This window comes from Dermacentor variabilis, chromosome 8, assembly GCF_050947875.1.
Source record: "Dermacentor variabilis isolate Ectoservices chromosome 8, ASM5094787v1, whole genome shotgun sequence".
Lineage (NCBI taxonomy): Eukaryota > Metazoa > Arthropoda > Arachnida > Ixodida > Ixodidae > Dermacentor > Dermacentor variabilis.
The window spans coordinates 25651788-25668830 of record NC_134575.1 but is presented as its reverse complement, the minus strand read 5'-3'; the positions used below and the strand labels follow the sequence as shown (position 1 = coordinate 25668830).

Here is a 17043-nt window from a genome sequence, read left to right as displayed (position 1 = left end):
TGTCGAAAAAAATTCCCATAACAATCTATTGAAGGTTGAGGGTAGAGTTCAGTATTTGAGATAAAGTAAGCGCAGCTGTTGATGTGAATTTCCTTGGGGCGTAACAATGCTGTTTCTGGGAAATTGTTATTCTTGCCACGGAAGTTCTTCGCCTGTTGAGCGATTTTTCAGATATTGTTCACTATACTCAATACGGATATCGGCCCGTAGTTGCTGGGCATAATAGCGTTGCCCATTTTGTATATTGGTACAACATTGGCCATTTTTAATACATCTGGATTGGAATTCGGATTTAATGAATGGTTAAATAAATTACAAAGTGGATCACTCAAAATATCTGGATTGCCTTTCAGTACCCTAGCTTGTATACCATCAGTTCCTGTGGCTTTGTTCAACTGTAGCTTTTTTAGAGCAGACGTCACCGGCTCTTCTGTTATGAAAGCTAAATCTGTTTTCACTTTTTTCAACATAAGTGGTGGGCCATGCCGTACTAAATTGTTTCGTAATCTTTTCACGAACCGTGGCAAAGTAATCATTAAAATCATTTGTAAGGCTTAATGAGAATGAAAAAAAAAACTTAATAGTTCATCATCATCAGCAGCAGCAGCCTAGTTACGCCCACTGCAGGGCAAAGGCCTCTCCCATACTTCTCCAACTACCCCGGTCATGTACTAATTGTGGCCATGTTGTCCCTGCAAACGTCTTAATGTCATCCGCCCACCTAACTTTCTGCCGCCCCCTGCTACGCTTCCCTTCCCTTGGAATCCAGTCCGTAACCCTTAATGACCATCGGTTATCTTCCCTCCTCATTACATGTCCGGCCCATGCCCATTTCTTTTTCTTGATTTCAAATAAGATGTCATTTACCCGCGTTTGTTGCCTCACCCAATCTGCTCTTTTCTTATCCCTTAACGTTACACCCAGCATTCTTCTTTCCATAGCTCGTTGCGTCGTCCTCAATTTCAGCAGAACCCTTTTCGTAAGCCTCCAGGTTTCTGCACCATATGTGAGTACTGGTAACACACAGCTGTTATACACTTTCCTTTTGAGGGATAGTGGCAACCTGCTGTTCATGATTTGAGAATGCCTGCCAAACGCCCCCCGACCCATTCTTATTCTTCTGGTTATTTCAGTCTCATGATCCGGATCCGTGGTCACTACCTGCCCTAAGTAGATGTATTCCCTTACCAGTTCCAGTGCCTCGCTACCTATCGTAAACTGCTGTTCTCTTCCGAGACTGTTAAACATTACTTTAGTTTTCTGCAGATTAATTTTCAGACCCACCGTTCTGCTTTGCCTCTCCAGGTCAGTGAGCATCCATTGCAATTGGTCTCCTGTGTTACTAAGCAAGGCAATATCACCAGCGAATCGCAAGTTGCTAAGGTATTCTCCATCAACTTTTATCCCCAATTCTTCCCACTTCAGGTCTCTGAATACCTCCTGTAAACATGCTGTGAATAGCATTGGAGAGATCGTATTTCCCTGTCTGACGCCTTTCTTTATTGGGATTTTGTTGCTTTCTTTGTGGAGGACTACGGTGGCTGTGGAGCCGCTATAGATATCTTCCAGTATTTTTACATATGGCTCATCTACACCCTGATTCCGTAATGTCTCCATGGCTGCTGAGGTTTCGACTGAATCAAACGCTTTCTCGTAGTCAATGAAAGCTATATATAAGGGTTGGTTATATTCTGCACATTTCTCTATCACTTGATTGATAGTGTGAATATGGTTTATTGTTGAGTAGCCTTTACGGAATCCTGTCTGGTCCTTTGGTTGACAGAAGTCTAAGGTGTTCCTGATTCTATTTGCGATTACCTTAGTAAATACTTTGTAGGCAACGGACAGTAAGCTGATCGGTCTATAATTTTTCAAGTCTTTGGCGTCCCCTTTCTTATGGATTAGGATTATGTTAGCGTTCTTCCAAGATTCCGGTACGCTCGAGGTTATGAGGCATTGCGTATACAGGGTGGCCAGTTTCTCTAGAACAATCTGACCACCATCCTTCAACAAATCTGCTGTTACCTGATCCTCCCCAGCTGCCTTCCCCCTTTGCATAGCTCCTAAGGCTTTCTTTACTTCTTCTAGCGTTACCTGTGGGATTTCGAATTCCTCTAGGCTATTCTCTCTTCTACTATCGTCGTAGGTGCCACTGGTACTGTATAAATCTCTAATAGAACTCCTCAGCCACTTGAACTATCTCATCCATATTAGTAACGATATTGCCAGCTTTGTCTCTTAACGCACACGTCTGATTCTTGCCTATTCCTAGTTTCTTCTTCACTGTTTTTAGGCTTCCTCCGTTCCTGAGAGCCTATTCAATTCTATCCATATTATAGTTCCTGATGTCCGCTGTCTTACGCTTGTTGATTAACTTAGAAAGTTCTGCCAGTCCTATTCTAGCTGTAGGGTTAGAGGCTTTCATAGATTGGCGTTTCTTGATCAGATCTTTCGTCTCCTGCGATAGCTTACTGGTTTACTGTCTAACGGCGTTACCACCGACTTCTATTGCGCACTCCTTAATGATGCCCATGAGATTGTCGTTCATTGCTTCAACACTAACGTCCTCTTCCTGAGTTAAAGCCGAATACCTGTCCTGTAGCTTGATCCGGAATTCCTCTAGTTTCCCTCTTACCGCTAACTCATTGATTGGCTTCTTGTGTACCAGTTTCTTCCGTTCCCTCCTCAAGTCAAGCCTAATTCGAGTTCTTACCATCCTATGGTCACTGCAGCGTACCTTGCCGAGCACGTCTACATCTTGTATGATGCCAGGGTTCCTGTCACTTGCTGCCACTTCTACCTGCCACTTCTACCCAACTCGCTTCCAAGGTATTTTGCCCAGTACATCTCCGGCACTTCTTCGCATTGGACACGGTCATGTTCCGCCGCTTCCTCATAGCTATGAGTAACGACGCGTTCCAAGCCTGTTTTCGTTGTGTATTCCAAGCTACTTAGCGTTTACAGTAATTCTACCCAACGTTGTCAATATACATCTTCCTTAGATGCGCCATCAGGGCATAGATCATGAAATGTGTATGATCTTCATACGTCTATGTGAATTAAACATCGTGCATGCATATGACCGTTTGGTAACGTGGCACTGTGCTGGCCTTCTGCCACTAGTCTAACTAGCAGAGTATATGCAGATCCCTTTCGTGTAGTCAAATCAGAATGCAGTCACTTGGCACATACGGGAGAGTTCTTTCTTTCTTTCTTTTCTGCGCTTTTGTCCCAATCTCATTTTCGATCTCTGCAGCACACGTGGGCTGTCGGGATTGTTCCATGTCTCACCATGCCATGCTGGCCGACAGCCCGGCATTGCGCGTGGTCAACTTCATGGTAAGCTCTCACGCAGTTTCCTGCAGCCTTGCCTAATTTAGCGATACGATGAAATCGTTACATTAACTATTAGCACGAATTTCATCGATAGATATCGGTTAATTATTGACACGACAACTTGTTATTATCCGAGCGCGTTAAGAAAGGCTATACGAAATGCCTTAACAATGCAGAATATAATATAACTGTTTACTTTCGTCATGATTGCCTTTACCACAGAGGCATGAATAATACTACATGGCTAGAGGTAGTAAACGGACAAGTACTAATTATGAAACTTGGAACAATATCTTTGAAAAAAAAAAACGCCGGACGATTGAACCGCAATGCAAGACGTGAAACTCGACATCCGGGAAGTTCGCAACCAATTCTAGAAATGCAACATTCTCACGCTGCTATAAAACTTCTGCAGCGTAATAAATCCTCGCCGATTTCTAAGAGAAAACCAAAAATGAACTGTCGTATACGCTAGCACGCCTTTGGCATACGCCCATCAGCGAGGTCACTGTTTTAGACGATTTAACTTTTTCCAGATATCTTACATTTTCTTCTTAGTTTTATAGTATATTCTCACGAATATTACTGGCGTGAATTTTACGGTTTACCTTTACATCGGAGCCTGGATGCCAGATAGCGAACGGTGTCTAGGTGTGTTCGTATTCCAATGCGCGAACAAATGCAGTAAAACGCCCAAGTTACACAGCTTTTCTTGGTGAAACGAATTTGAAGGAACCCTTTATTGACAAAACATTCACGCTTCGTTGTTACTTGTTATCGGAAGCGTAATACTAACATTTCTTTCTTAGCACACAGGTGATGTCCAACGAACATATAGACATTGTCAAATAGAAAAAATTCTAGGCTTTGTTTTTTCGTCGTGACAGTTATCTAGCTCCTAAGGTGACCGCCGCTGACGTTCCGCAATGACACCTCAGGCCTTCTTGACAATCCTCCTTAGGAGTCTTGTGTCCCATCTCACTGCGTGAGCTGTAGATTACACAACCTTAAAAGTGGGTAAGGTGCCAAATTGCTCTATAATTCATACACAGGTGTAAGTGTGCGAGTGGAATGTCCGGTTTACACCGTTATTCACTGCTATGGTGTAAATTATTTTGCAGATTAAAACGCAAACACTTAAGAACTGACGCAGTGCCACGACAACCTTTTTTTCACCGCCTACTTTCTCGTGGAGAATGTTTTCTCTTCTTTATGCACAAATTGAGTAAAGCTGCTCCCACTTGGGAGTGAAATAACCCATAAACACAGTGGTGCAATATACGCTCTAAAGAAGTATACTCCATTTCGGAGGGTGTATCTTGTTCCGAAACAATGAGTGCTACCTGTCTCGCTTGCAGATTCTTTTTGAAAGCTCTACGCTACCGATTTTTCCCTAAAGGGTGTCATGTCACGCTGATAATAAACCACATTTCTCTTCGTGGCCGGAATTTCCCGGGCATATGGCTTTAAAAAAAAGGGACGGTATGCATTATAGTGGTTGTATGTCCCGAATCTGAACCGCCACGTTTGTGCGATTGAACGAAATTACGAAAGGGAAACAAGTCACATCTGCAGTAAGGGATAAATTTCTCGTGCAATATACGATGCAGAGGAAAAGCGGTCCAATAAACAGGTGGCTGGAATATTCCAAAAGTATTCGACCCTTTATACACGCAACGCTGCAACCAATTTTCGATAATCTTTATATATTTCAGGCCTAAAATGAAAATTTCGCTTGCTAGAGTCAGTGCAATTTTGCTGTCTCAGGTACGACAATGTCATTCCGATTTCAATGCGGTTTTCTCAGGGAATAATTTCTGAATTTTGTATGCGCTTAAGTAAGCGAAATTTCGGTCTAAACTTCCGGAGTCCCCCAGTGAGCCGTACCTCATAATGAAATCGTGGTTCTTGCACTTGGGAGCACAGAATATAATTTATTACGCGGATTTGGAAACAGCCCCGAACTAAAGATTCCTGTTAAACACTGCTTCCATTGCTACGTTATATACGCGGGTTACTGTGCTTTCCTCGGTCCTCACGTGACCGCAATTCGCCCGCGCAATGCACTGCCGACGCACAACCAGGCCCCGGTCAACACGCGAGTTTCCCGTCAACGCCGTCAGCGGCGCTTCTAACCAGCGATGTTTTATTAGAATGTGAAGACGTCTACCCAGCGGTCGATTCAGGCACCACCGGCCTCCTTCAAGCCCTTGGGTTCAGCGGGAGCAGTGGTAAAGCAAACATGTCCGCAATAAGCATTAGTAATAGGCAATTGGAGCATTGGTGGAAGAAAAGTAGGGAAACGACAAAAAAACGGAGACGTACAAAAGCACGGTTCGCATTCGTGGTTCAGAAAATTTGGGCGTGGTAGTTCATAGCGTATTTTTTCCTTTTTCATAGTTTAACCTAGGGTAGGGCATTAGGCAGTATAATAGCAAGAGTTTGGTGACGCAACCCACCGCCCCGTTCCAAAGGGGACGCTCATAACAACCACCCATCCATCCGGTGGCGCCACCCTAGAATTAAAGGTGCACAAACGCTCTCATTATTGTTGCCCCCAAGAATAGCTTTTTTTCTCTCAAATTCAAGAAATTTCGTTAAATTGGTCCAGCGTTTCTCTCGTATATTTGAACACGGGGAATCGCAGTTGGTTCCGAGCTAAATCTTCTCTTGCCTGGTTACGGTTTGCAGCGTGGTCTACTGTGGCATCCACGGCCCTCACTTGACCGAACCGTCCGACGTCTTTATACTCCTTTAAGGGTGTAAATTTAGTCTGGGACGCCATGACTGAAGAACCAAAGCACTGCCACAGCCCTTTTTCTTAAACTTCCTCGTACACTACCGTGGAGAAAGTTTAGCCTTGTTTATGCACGTGCTGCTCCTTCCATTTGGGGAGTAAGATATAACTCGGGAAGTATACGCGCAGTGACGGAAACGTGCACCACTTGAGTGAGTGTAGCTTGTTCCCAAACAGTGATTGCCGTCGGTCTCGCTTGCGTTTCAGAAGGTAATAGGTTTTGACATGTTGTATAATGGAACCCGTGGTGCAATATAAGAACAAAGAACAGGTCGAGACATGACAAGCGTTCGTTCTGTCTCGACACGTGCTTTGTTCTTGCTGCGCTAGCTATTCTGTACATCGCTTGCGTTTCCTGTCTTGTAAGCTCTGCGCTCGCTACCTGACTTTCGAGAGTGCTGTGTCACGCCTGTATACGTGCGGGCCGTTCGTGCTCGGAATGTTTTTGGGCGTAGGGCTTCACAGCAAAGGCGAGGCAGCACGCTGAGTACATATGCGTTGTTTGAGGCGAACCAGAACCGCATCGTTCCTTATAGGACCGAGCGAAGCGAGAAAGAGAAAACGGAAGTAACACGTAAAGTATGAATTTCAAAGTCTTACTTTGTAAGATACGATGGAGAGGAAATGCGGTCAGATAAAAGCGCGCCAGGCATGTTTATTCGAGAAGCCTCTCACCCTTCACATATATAACGGGCCGACTTACCAATTTTCGTAAAGTGTTGTAAGGGCTTCAGGCCCTTAATGAAAAATTTGCTTGGTATATTAGTCCCAAGAAATTAACTTACTCAGCCAAGTTTCCATTCACACCGGTTCAGCAGTTTTCTCAGTCAAGCATGCTTGCCTTTTGTATGCGTTTAAGTAGAAGGAATCGCAAACAGCGCCGAGCTAAACACTCCTGTTAAGCAAGCGCCTGCTTTCCTCGCTACGATTTACAGCGTATGTTACCGTGCCATCCACAGTCGTCACGTGGCCGCAATCCAGCCGGACAATGCACAGTCGGCGTACAGCTAGCCCCCGGTCAAGTCGCCAATTTCCCGTCAACGCCGTCGGCACCGCTTCTATCCAGCAATGGTGTCGCCGCTCTAGCGTTAGCGGTGCGCGTATGATAGTAAATTATTATAGTCCCAAGAATATAAATGTTTCTCCCGAATTCAAGAAATTTCATTAACATTAGTGCAGGGATTGACTCATGAAAAATATCTCTATTGCAAATGAATTTAAACAGGCGGAATCGAAGTTGATAGTAAATTACTGTAGTCCCAAGAATATAAATGTTTCTCCCGAATTCAAGAAATTTCATTAACATTAGTGCAGGGATTTACTCATGAAAAGATCTGTATTGCAAATGAATTTAAACAGGCGGAATCGAAGTTGGTCCCTAGATAAAGATTATTCTTTCCTGGTTGCGGTTTGCAGTGCGGTCTGCTGTGGCATCCACTGTGTCAGCGGACTCGCCGCCGGTGTCGTACAAAGGTCCGTATGCCGGCAGCTGGCCCTAGCCTATGCGGTAAGATTCGACGTTGTATTCACGTATACCGGCCTCAACTATATTTTAAGAATCAAACTAATAGCTAACAATCCTTAAAAAAACAGTAAGCTTCTACTTTTGCACAAATTGGCTTCAAAGTGTTCTGCCCTGTACACATATAGTACTTGTTTGCACTCGACACGGTGATGTTCCGCCGTTACGTCATCGCTACACCTATCGGGCATCTTGTTAACCATCAATACTGTACTCGACGCGTTTCAAGCCAGTTTTCGGTGTGCGTTCCCGCTTGTAGTGGAATCTCGGTCCTCGATGCTACTTAGCGTTTACTTCAATTCTTCCCAACGTTGTATATATTCATTTTTTTTTAGATGTGCCATCTGGCCACAGATAGCTAAATGTGCATGATCTTCATACGTTTATCTGAACTGAACATCGTACATGCATATGACTATTTAGTTATGTGGCACTGTGCTTGTATTCTGCTATTTGTCCAACTAGCAATGTATATATAGATTCCTTTCGAGTAGTCTAATCAGAATGCCGTCGGTTGACATGCGTGGGATGGTTTGTTTGTTTGTTTGTTTGTTTGTTTGTTTGTTTGTTTGTTTGTTTGTTTGTTTGTTTGTTTGTTTGTCTGTTTGTTCTGCCCTTTTCGTCGTGATCTCGCTTTCGACCGCTGCAGCTCACGTGGGCTGTCGGAACACTTCCATGTTACACCGGCCTGATCGTTGACTGCCAAACCTTTCACCTGGTCCCCCATCGTGGTAAGCTGACACGCTGTTTCCAGCAGCGTTGCCTAATGTACAGATACCAGAAGTCGTTGCGTTAATTATTAGTACAAATATCAAGAGATCTCGTAAAATTATTGTCGCGTAAATTTGTTATAATAAAATGCACTACGAAAAAATGTCTTCCAAATGCCTTAACAATGGAGAAGATGATATAACGGTTTGATTTCGTCGCGCTTGCCTTTACCAGAGAGGCATGCATATGACTACACGACTAGCGGTAGTAAACAGATAAGTAGTAATTTTTAACCCACAAGTTGGACGATTGGACCAAAATACAAGACTTGAAACTTTACATACGAGGAGTCCATAACCAAATGTAGACATGCAACAGTTTCGGGCGGCTATGTATATCCTTGCAGCGTAATACTGGTCTAAAATCACCAGAAACAAAATAAATGAGCTACTGCATGCGCTGTCTCGTCCTTGGCATACGCCCTTCATACAAATATCACTGTTTCAGACTATTTAGCTATTTCCACATTGTTTACACGAACTGGAATAGATTCGCGAAAACGTGCCAATTCCAAAGCAGAAGCCATAAGTGTGGAACAAATATCATTGGTCGTCTACTTTTCCTTCAGTATTGTTACTCATACAACACAAGTTAAAAATGGCCTGCAAATTTATAGAACCATCCAAATGGCACCAGGTCTGCTGTAGAGTTGGCGTGTTCGACAGGTGAATTTGTTGTGAAATAAAACAAAACAAATAAAATCTCATATATCCGCTCAGTGCTTGCCGCCTACAACGTAGTATGCGACAAAAGATACTTTCTTTTAATGCCTACGTGACTGTCAAAAATGCAGGAAAAGGGGTTTTCTTAGTGTCATGAACACGCTGTTTCCAAAGAGCGGACCAAAGGGCCTAGAGCTTCCTTTGTCTTACGACCTAGTCGCGTTCCACACACGTTTCGCCGACATAGTGCAAACTGCAAAAAAAAAAAATGTGTTCCACGATGCGCGAATGTATACGCATTCCCGTCGGGACACCCACCCGTAGTGCGATCCTTGACGTGGTCTAATTACTCTACCTTGACTCGCACTAAGGCGTGCGCCTCTATGGTCTTCAAAACAACCTTGAAAAATTCATCCTATTCCCTTATGGCCCATTCCCTCCTATATTAATATGAAAATTTTGCCCGCTAGAGTCAGTACAATTTTAAATTTCTCTCTGATGTTCAACAATTTCATTCGCATTGCTCCAGCGCTTTTCTTAGGGAAACATTTTTGCGTTTTGTATAGGCGGACTTGCGGCATAAATCTCAGGAGTACCCCACTACAGCATGCCTCATAATCAAATCGTGGATTTGGTAAGTAAAACCGAGAATTGAATTTTATTTATTTAGTATGCGGAATCGTAAACAGCTCTGTTAAAGTTTCCTGTTAAGCACGCACCCCTTTTCCTCGCTACGTTTTACACCGCGTATTACTGCAGCATCCACGCCTGTCACGTGACCGCAATCCACCCGGACAGGTTTCAGTAAATTATTGCCCCAACTTGCTACTAGAGCGCGTTACAAAAAGACTATACTTAACAATGCATAGTTTCGTTTTTCGTTGTACTAGAAGGAACCCCGGAGCCACGTGTACCACAGCTCCAGGAACGCAGCGCGAAAATTAAGAATTGCACGTGGATTTGTATAAACTCTTGGCTTCAAGCATTCATCTGGCATTTTTTTTTCTTCTGACGTAATTTGTTGTCGTAGTTCCCTCGTACTGCAAGGATCACTCGCACGTTCCCATAATTATATTTATCACAATAACATTCTTTATTTGGGTATATAAAGCTGAACTTTGACTAGCTATATCATTGAAATGATCATCTATTCAAAATGTCCACCCGCAGTCTTTTGCAACGAGTACACAGGAATCGTCTCGGCCTTTGCAGGAAGTACGCGCCGTTCTCGATGTGACCGGTGCTCCCCTCTGGGCTGCCACTGACCATGCATCACATGGTAAGTTCATACTTGGTGCGCGTTATTTAACCCGTTTACTGGAAAATCAGTGTTGCAGACACACTTAACAAGATCTTCGAAAACAAGAGAAATGTAAATATTAGCGCACTAAAATTTACCTTTATCCAGCGAGAGAGAGAGAGAAAAGGGGGAGATACAAGCTTTAGTGATATGCTGGAGAATATTGCCGTTACCCCAACATGGTATTCGGGATAGACAAACTACTTATAATGATATTCAAAAATTATTGAGCACCAGCCGATACACTTCTCTGCGTATAAGACAGCTACTTCCGCGTCTTCGAGGAACAGCCGTTAGTAGTATCTTAAAAGGAGAAAATATGGTCGAAGTGGCAGCATCGAACAAGTCTGCAACAGGGCAGGTCTGAGCAAGCAGAGGATACAGACTAGTGGTGTTGTGGAGGGCCGCTGAATATCTAATGGGCGTGGTTAACGACACTTAACGACTCTGTTGAAGGCCCGTAGACGTGACTAGCTTCTGAAACCGTAAACAGTTACTTAATGCATACTTAGGAAAGTGACGTTTGCGAGTCACAAAACTGTCAGACTGTCATAGGTCGTCTGCACTGACACTGGCTGGGAAGCACTATGATACCAAATCAAAAAGTCTGTGCAATCCTTTCTTCTCTTTTCTTTCAAATTTTTTTTAAAAGTCAGAATAGGTTACACAGGTGAATATCAACCATGTACGTAAGGCTGTATTGGTTAAGGCAATAGATTCCGTAGGGAAACTTCGGTTAGCTGTGCTTGTCCTGAAGGTGAGGTCACATAAGCTTACCTGCGCTTATCTGACTAGCGTACGCATTAGGTTATGTTTAGGGTCATGAAGTCAACTAATTTATTGACAACTACTGCTCACTTGAGTTTGATTTTACGGCTTACAGCACCATTCATTCCGTTCTGAATGGTTATCGCAGCTAGAAGTAGGCGCACTCTACTGTGGCTTCCACGATGCTGACGACGAACCATTCACGACAAGGACTTCGCGCCAGAAGGCACTGAAATTGAGAACGGGCCGCCGTAGTGCTTTCCTGCAGAAGCGCCTGCCACACTCGTCTAGCAGTAGCAGTGTTCAGTATAGTTCTTAAACTTGCGAGCTTTGCCAAATTCGTTTTAATAGTCCGTTATAGGGAGAGATGCTTTGAGGGATATTCAACTGTGGCTCGCCGCAGAAAAACAAGATCGATTGAAGCCCTGGTCATCCCATTGATCAGTCTATTGCTTCAAGTAATCAGCGTATAATAACGCGAAGTTTTGAATAGAATGCGTCAATACCATCATTAGATATTCAAGGTCGTATTGCGTTTCAAGTCAATTTTGTACAATCCATTGGCACGCCACGAAAGTGAAAAACAAAAAAAAAACGACGAATACAGTTTACCCTTTAGTCATTGATAACAACTCGCCGTGCACTTCACACTAGCACGAAATAAGCGAAACTTTCTTTTAGCTGCGTGAGAGACCGAGCCATTTCGCTAAATTATAAAAGTGCGCTCATGCGAACATGGATAGGTACAGGATAAGGATTGAAAAGCTCACATCAAGGAATACGATATTTAGTCGATCCCATCACGAACGAAAATAAGAAAATAGACTGGTTTGGCGCAAGGCCACAGTCCATAGTAAAACACCGTATAAGAATTTATTCAGTAAAATGTATACAACCGTCTCACATACACACGGCGGGTACAGATAAAGCTCTTTATCTCCTATCACTTGCATGAAAAGAATACAAAGAAATAACCGTAAAAGTGCCTACAAGTGTACGCCGTACTAGTGCGTGTTATTGATGTGCGCTTAACGGTAGCGGCAAGTTTTCATTGTGGGTTTTGTACACGTGCACATAGCTAATTCAAGCGGCGCTGGTACTTACTGCAATCATTTCAAGCGACCAAGCTACCCAGACAAATTTCGCTAAAAATTATTCCACTTACGTGAATTTCTCTTCGTACACTATGGCCTAGACATATCGCGAGAGGCGAAGTAAGACTTCAGATCAGCTAAGAAATGACGCAAGTGGGACATGGCATGAAAGCGTGGTGCGAAAGAAAAATCACTGTAATTATACCCAACGTTGTTTGCATTCACATTTGGTATATGCGCCACAAGGCCGCAGAAAGTTAGATGTGCACGATCTTCAACACGTTTATGTGAATTGAACATCTTGCCCGCCTATGACGATTTGGTAACCGGGCACCGTGGTTGTCTTCTGCCGTTTGTCTGACTAGCATTGTATATATAGTTTCCCTTCGTACAGTCGAGTCAGATCATCGTGGGTTCACAGACACGTGACCGTTCCTTCTTTTTTTTTCTCTTGTGTCCTTTTGTCTTAACCTCGCTTTCGATCTCTGCAGCACTCGGTGGCGACCGGTATTTCTCCATGTCACACCATGGCACGCTGGGTTACAAACCAGCACTATACGTGGCAAAGCTCGCGGTAAGCTCTCACGCAGTTTCTTGCAACGTTGCCTAATTTACCAATACGATGAAGTCGTTACACTACCCATTATTACAGATCTTATCAATAGATTAATTTGTATTGCCACGAAAGCTTATTAAAATTAGAGGGCGTTACAAAATGTATATTCGAAATGCCTTAACAATGTAGACGATGGTATAATTATTCGCTTTTGTCACGATTGCCTTTACCACAGAGGCATCGATATGAACTACACGGCTAGAGGTGGTAGACAAGTACTAATTATGAAACTATATGAACTATATTAAACCCTAACGCAAGACTTGAAACTCGACATCCGGGGAGTTGTAACCTGTTCTAGACATGCAGCAATTCAGCTAAGAAACCCAAGAATGAACTTCCATACACTCTGTCACGTCTTTCGATAAACGAAGTCGCGGTTTTAGATTATTCAACTACTTCCATGTGCGTTACACGAAGTCAAACTGATGCTTGCACGTTCTTTTTAGTTTAATGAGTTTCCTCATGAATATTGCCAGAATGAATTTTACGACTTAGCTTTCGTCGGAGCTTAAATGCCCGATAGCGAACAGTGTCAAGGTGTGTTCGCACCCGAATACACGAAATATCGCAGTTGGACGTCGAGTTAGTTTGCTTGGTGAAACGGTTCGGAAGGCAGCCTTTATTGACAAAACGCGGACGCTTTGTTGTTTCTTGTTCTGGGAAAGGTAAGAATTAATATTTGGCACAGAGGTCATGCGTTACGAACACATAAGAGATTGAAAACGGAGAAATGGTAGGTGGTTTTTTCGTCATGACAGTGACTCAGCTGCTCAAGTGACCGCCCCTGGCGCTCGGCAACGACACTTCAGGCCTTCTTGACAATTTGGTCAAGCTGTAAAATATATACCGTTAAAAGTGAATAAAGGTTTAAATCGGTCTACAACTTGCACCTTAGCAGGTGTAAATATGGGCGTAATAAACGGTTCGGGCACGCTTATTCAGTTCTAAGGGTGTAAATTATTTTACAGTCCGGGACGCAAAAGTTTCATACCGAGCGCAGTGTCACAGTAACTTCTTTTTCTTCTTAGGCTACTCTCCCGTTTAGCAAGTTTACTCTCCTTTGTGCACAAGTTGCGTAAGCTCACCCATTCGGCAGTAAAATAACTCAACTTCCTGGCAGTGGTCCAACAGACACCTTACAGAAGTATACACCTTTTGGGAGGGTGTATCTTTTTCCGAAACAGTGATTGCTGCCTGTCTCGCTTGCACCTGCCTTCTTGGAAGCTCTGCGCGCGTGACTTTTCTTTGAAGAATGCCGAGTCACGTGATAACGCGCATGGCAGTTTGTGACCGGAATGTCCAGGCGGTGCAGCTTTAAAGGAAAGGGAAGGCGCGCAATATATGTAAATGATTGTTCTTGCTTGTCCCGAATCAGAACCGCCACGTTTGTACAATTGATCGAAGTGTCAAAGAAAACGGAAATTACATTTGTGGTAAGGGATGATTTCTAGCTCTCGCCTCGCAAGATGCGATGCAGGGGAAAAGCAGTCCGATAAATAAGTAGCGGGGATAGTGTGCTCGAAAAGCGTCGACTTTTTTCGAAAAGCTTGGACTGGGATTTTACTTTTCTCTCGTCGAAGTTCAACAACTTCATTCGCATCGCTCCAGCGGTTTTCTCAAGGAAGCATTTTTGAGTTTTCTGTTGGCTGACTTTCGGTCTCAATTTCCGGAGTCCCCCACTACAGCCGGCCTCGTAATCAAATCGTGCATTTGGCACGTAATACCACAGAATTTAATTTTATTTTATTTAGTATGCGGAATCCCAAACAGCCTTGTTATTGTTTCCTGTTAAGCATGCACCAGCTTTCTTCGCTACCTTTTACAGCGCCTATTACTGTAGCATCCACGGCTGTCACGTGACCGCTATCCACCCGGACAAGACGCGAGTTTCCCGTGAACGCCATCGGCCTCGCCTCTATCCATCGATGGTGGCGCCGCCCTAGCGTTAGCGGCTGATGCGCGATCTCGTTATGATTGTAGCCTCAGAAACATAATTTTTCAACAAGGTTCATTTACATTAGTCCAGGGGTTGTGTTATACAAAGATTTCAGTGTTTCACCCGTATTTGAACAGGCGTAATTGCAGTTGGCCCCGAGCTAAAGCTTCCTCTTTTGTGGTTACGGTTTGCAGCGCGCTCTACTGTGGCATCCACGACCGTCCCTTGCGCAGACTACCGGCGTCGTACGAAGGACCGTACGCTGACATCTGACATCTGGTAAGAGCAGACGTCGAGTTCGCCTATAGCGATCTTAATTAGAATGAAAAAGAAACTAATAGTTCACTAGACTTTAAAAATAAACCTGCCACTTTTACCCAACTCGGTTTCAAGGTATTTTGCCCAGTACATGTTTAGCACTTCTTTGCATTAGACGGGGTTATGTTCCGCCTTTACTTCATCAGTATCCATTACGACTCATCGAGTTGACCATAAAGGTGCAGTCGACGCGTTCCAAGCCAGTTTTCGGTGTGTATTCGCGCTTCTAGGTGAAAGTCTATCTCGAAGCTCGATGCTACTTATTAGCGTTTACCGTATTTCTAGATGAGATTGTATAGATACATTTTCGTAGATGCGGCATCAGGGCATAGATTGTGAAGTGTGCATGATCTTCAAACGTTTATGTGAATTAAACATCTTGCATGCATGTGACTATTTGGTAACCGAGCACTGTGCTTGCCTTCTGCTATTTGTCTAACTAGCAGTGTATATACACATCCCTTTTCTTTTCGGCCCTATTGTCATAATCTCGCTTTCGATCTCTGCAGCACACGTGGGCTCTCGGGATTGTTCCATGTCACACCATGGCATGCTGGCTGGTATCCCAGCATTGAGCATGGTCAACTTCGTGGTAAGCTCTCACGCAGTTTCCTGCAGCCTTGCCTAATTTACCGGTACGATGAAATTGTTATATTAACTATTAGTACAAATCTTATCGATAAAAAATTAAATAATTGGTTTGTACGTGATAAAACCACTTTCTGATTATGAGGCACGGCGTAGTGGAGGACTCCGGAAATTTCGACCACCTGGGGTTCTTCAACGTGCTCCTAAATCTGAGTACACGGCTGCTTTCGCATTTCGCCCCCATCGAAATGCGGCCGCCGTGGAAATCTTATCGATAGACTTTGTTAAATTATTGCAACGAAAATTTGTTAGTATTAGAGTGCGACAGAAAAACTATAAGAAATGTCTGAACAATGCAAAAGATGCTATAACTATTTTCTTTCGTCACGACTGCCTTTACCACAGAGGCATGAATATGACTACATGGCTAGAGGTATTAAACGGATAATTACTAGTCACGAAACTTGGAAGAATATTTTTTGGAAAACAAGTCGGACCATTGAACCGTAATGCAAGACGTGAAACTCGACATCCGGGAAGTTCGTAACCAGTTCTAGAAATGCAACATTCTCACGCTGCTATACAATTTCTGCAGCGTAATAAATCCTCGTCTATTTCTACAAGAAAAGCAAGAATGAACAGTCGTACACGAGGTCACGACTGTTCGTAGCGTAGTCACTGTTTTAGACTATTTAACTACTTCCGGGTATCTCGCATTTACTTTTTGGTTTAATATATTTTCTCACAAATATTCCTGGCATCACTTTTACGGTTTACCCTTTAGTTGGAGCTTGGTTGCCAGTTAGCGGAAGATCTCTAGGTGAGTTCGTATTCCAATGCGCGAACAAGAGCAGTTAGACGTCCATGTTACACGGCTTTTCTTGGTAAAACGAATTTTAAGGAACCCTTTATTGACAAAACATGCACGCTTCGTTGTTGCTACTTGTTATCGGAAGGGTAATATTTACTTTTCTTTTGTTAGCACAGAGGTGGTGCCCAACGAACACATAGACATCGCAAATTACAAAAAAAAAATTCTAGGCTTTGTTTTTTCGTCGTGACAGCGACAGAGTTCCTAAGGTGACCACACCCGACGCTCGTCGCATTTACTTTTTGGTTTAATATATTTTCTCACAAATATTCCTGGCATCACTTTTACGGTTTACCCTTTAGTCGGAGCTTGGTTGCCAGTTAGCGGAAGATCTCTAGGTGTGTTCGTATTCCAATGCGCGAACAAGAGCAGTTAGACGTCCATGTTACACGGCTTTTCTTGGTAAAACGAATTTTAAGGAACCCTTTATTGACAAAACATGCACGCTTCGTTGTTGCTAC

At 43.5% G+C, this 17043-nt stretch overlaps 1 protein-coding gene across 14 annotated transcripts in view; it reads left to right on the top strand.

Annotated features, from left to right (window-relative positions):
* The window catches only part of LOC142589858 (uncharacterized), a 112752-nt gene that overhangs the window by 44235 nt on the left and 51474 nt on the right, over positions 1–17043 (top strand). Inside the window, exons 15-20 of one of the 14 annotated variants that reach the window (XR_012829985.1) lie at positions 2733–2829; positions 3257–3339; positions 7550–7606; positions 8305–8386; positions 9655–9722; positions 10301–10367. The exons of 10 other annotated variants lie outside the window; for them this stretch is intronic. Coding sequence is in view for 2 of the 4 variants with exons in the window: in XM_075701494.1 (XP_075557609.1) it covers positions 2733–2829; positions 3257–3339; positions 9655–9722; positions 10301–10325 (273 nt within the window). In the remaining 2 variants the exon portion in view is untranslated. Of the gene's footprint in view, positions 1–2732; positions 2830–3256; positions 3340–7549; positions 7641–8304; positions 8387–9654; positions 9723–10300; positions 10368–12741; positions 12825–14999; positions 15078–17043 lie in introns of those variants that run through there. 3 more of the 14 variants (XR_012829986.1, XM_075701494.1, XM_075701493.1) reach the window with 3 other exon arrangements.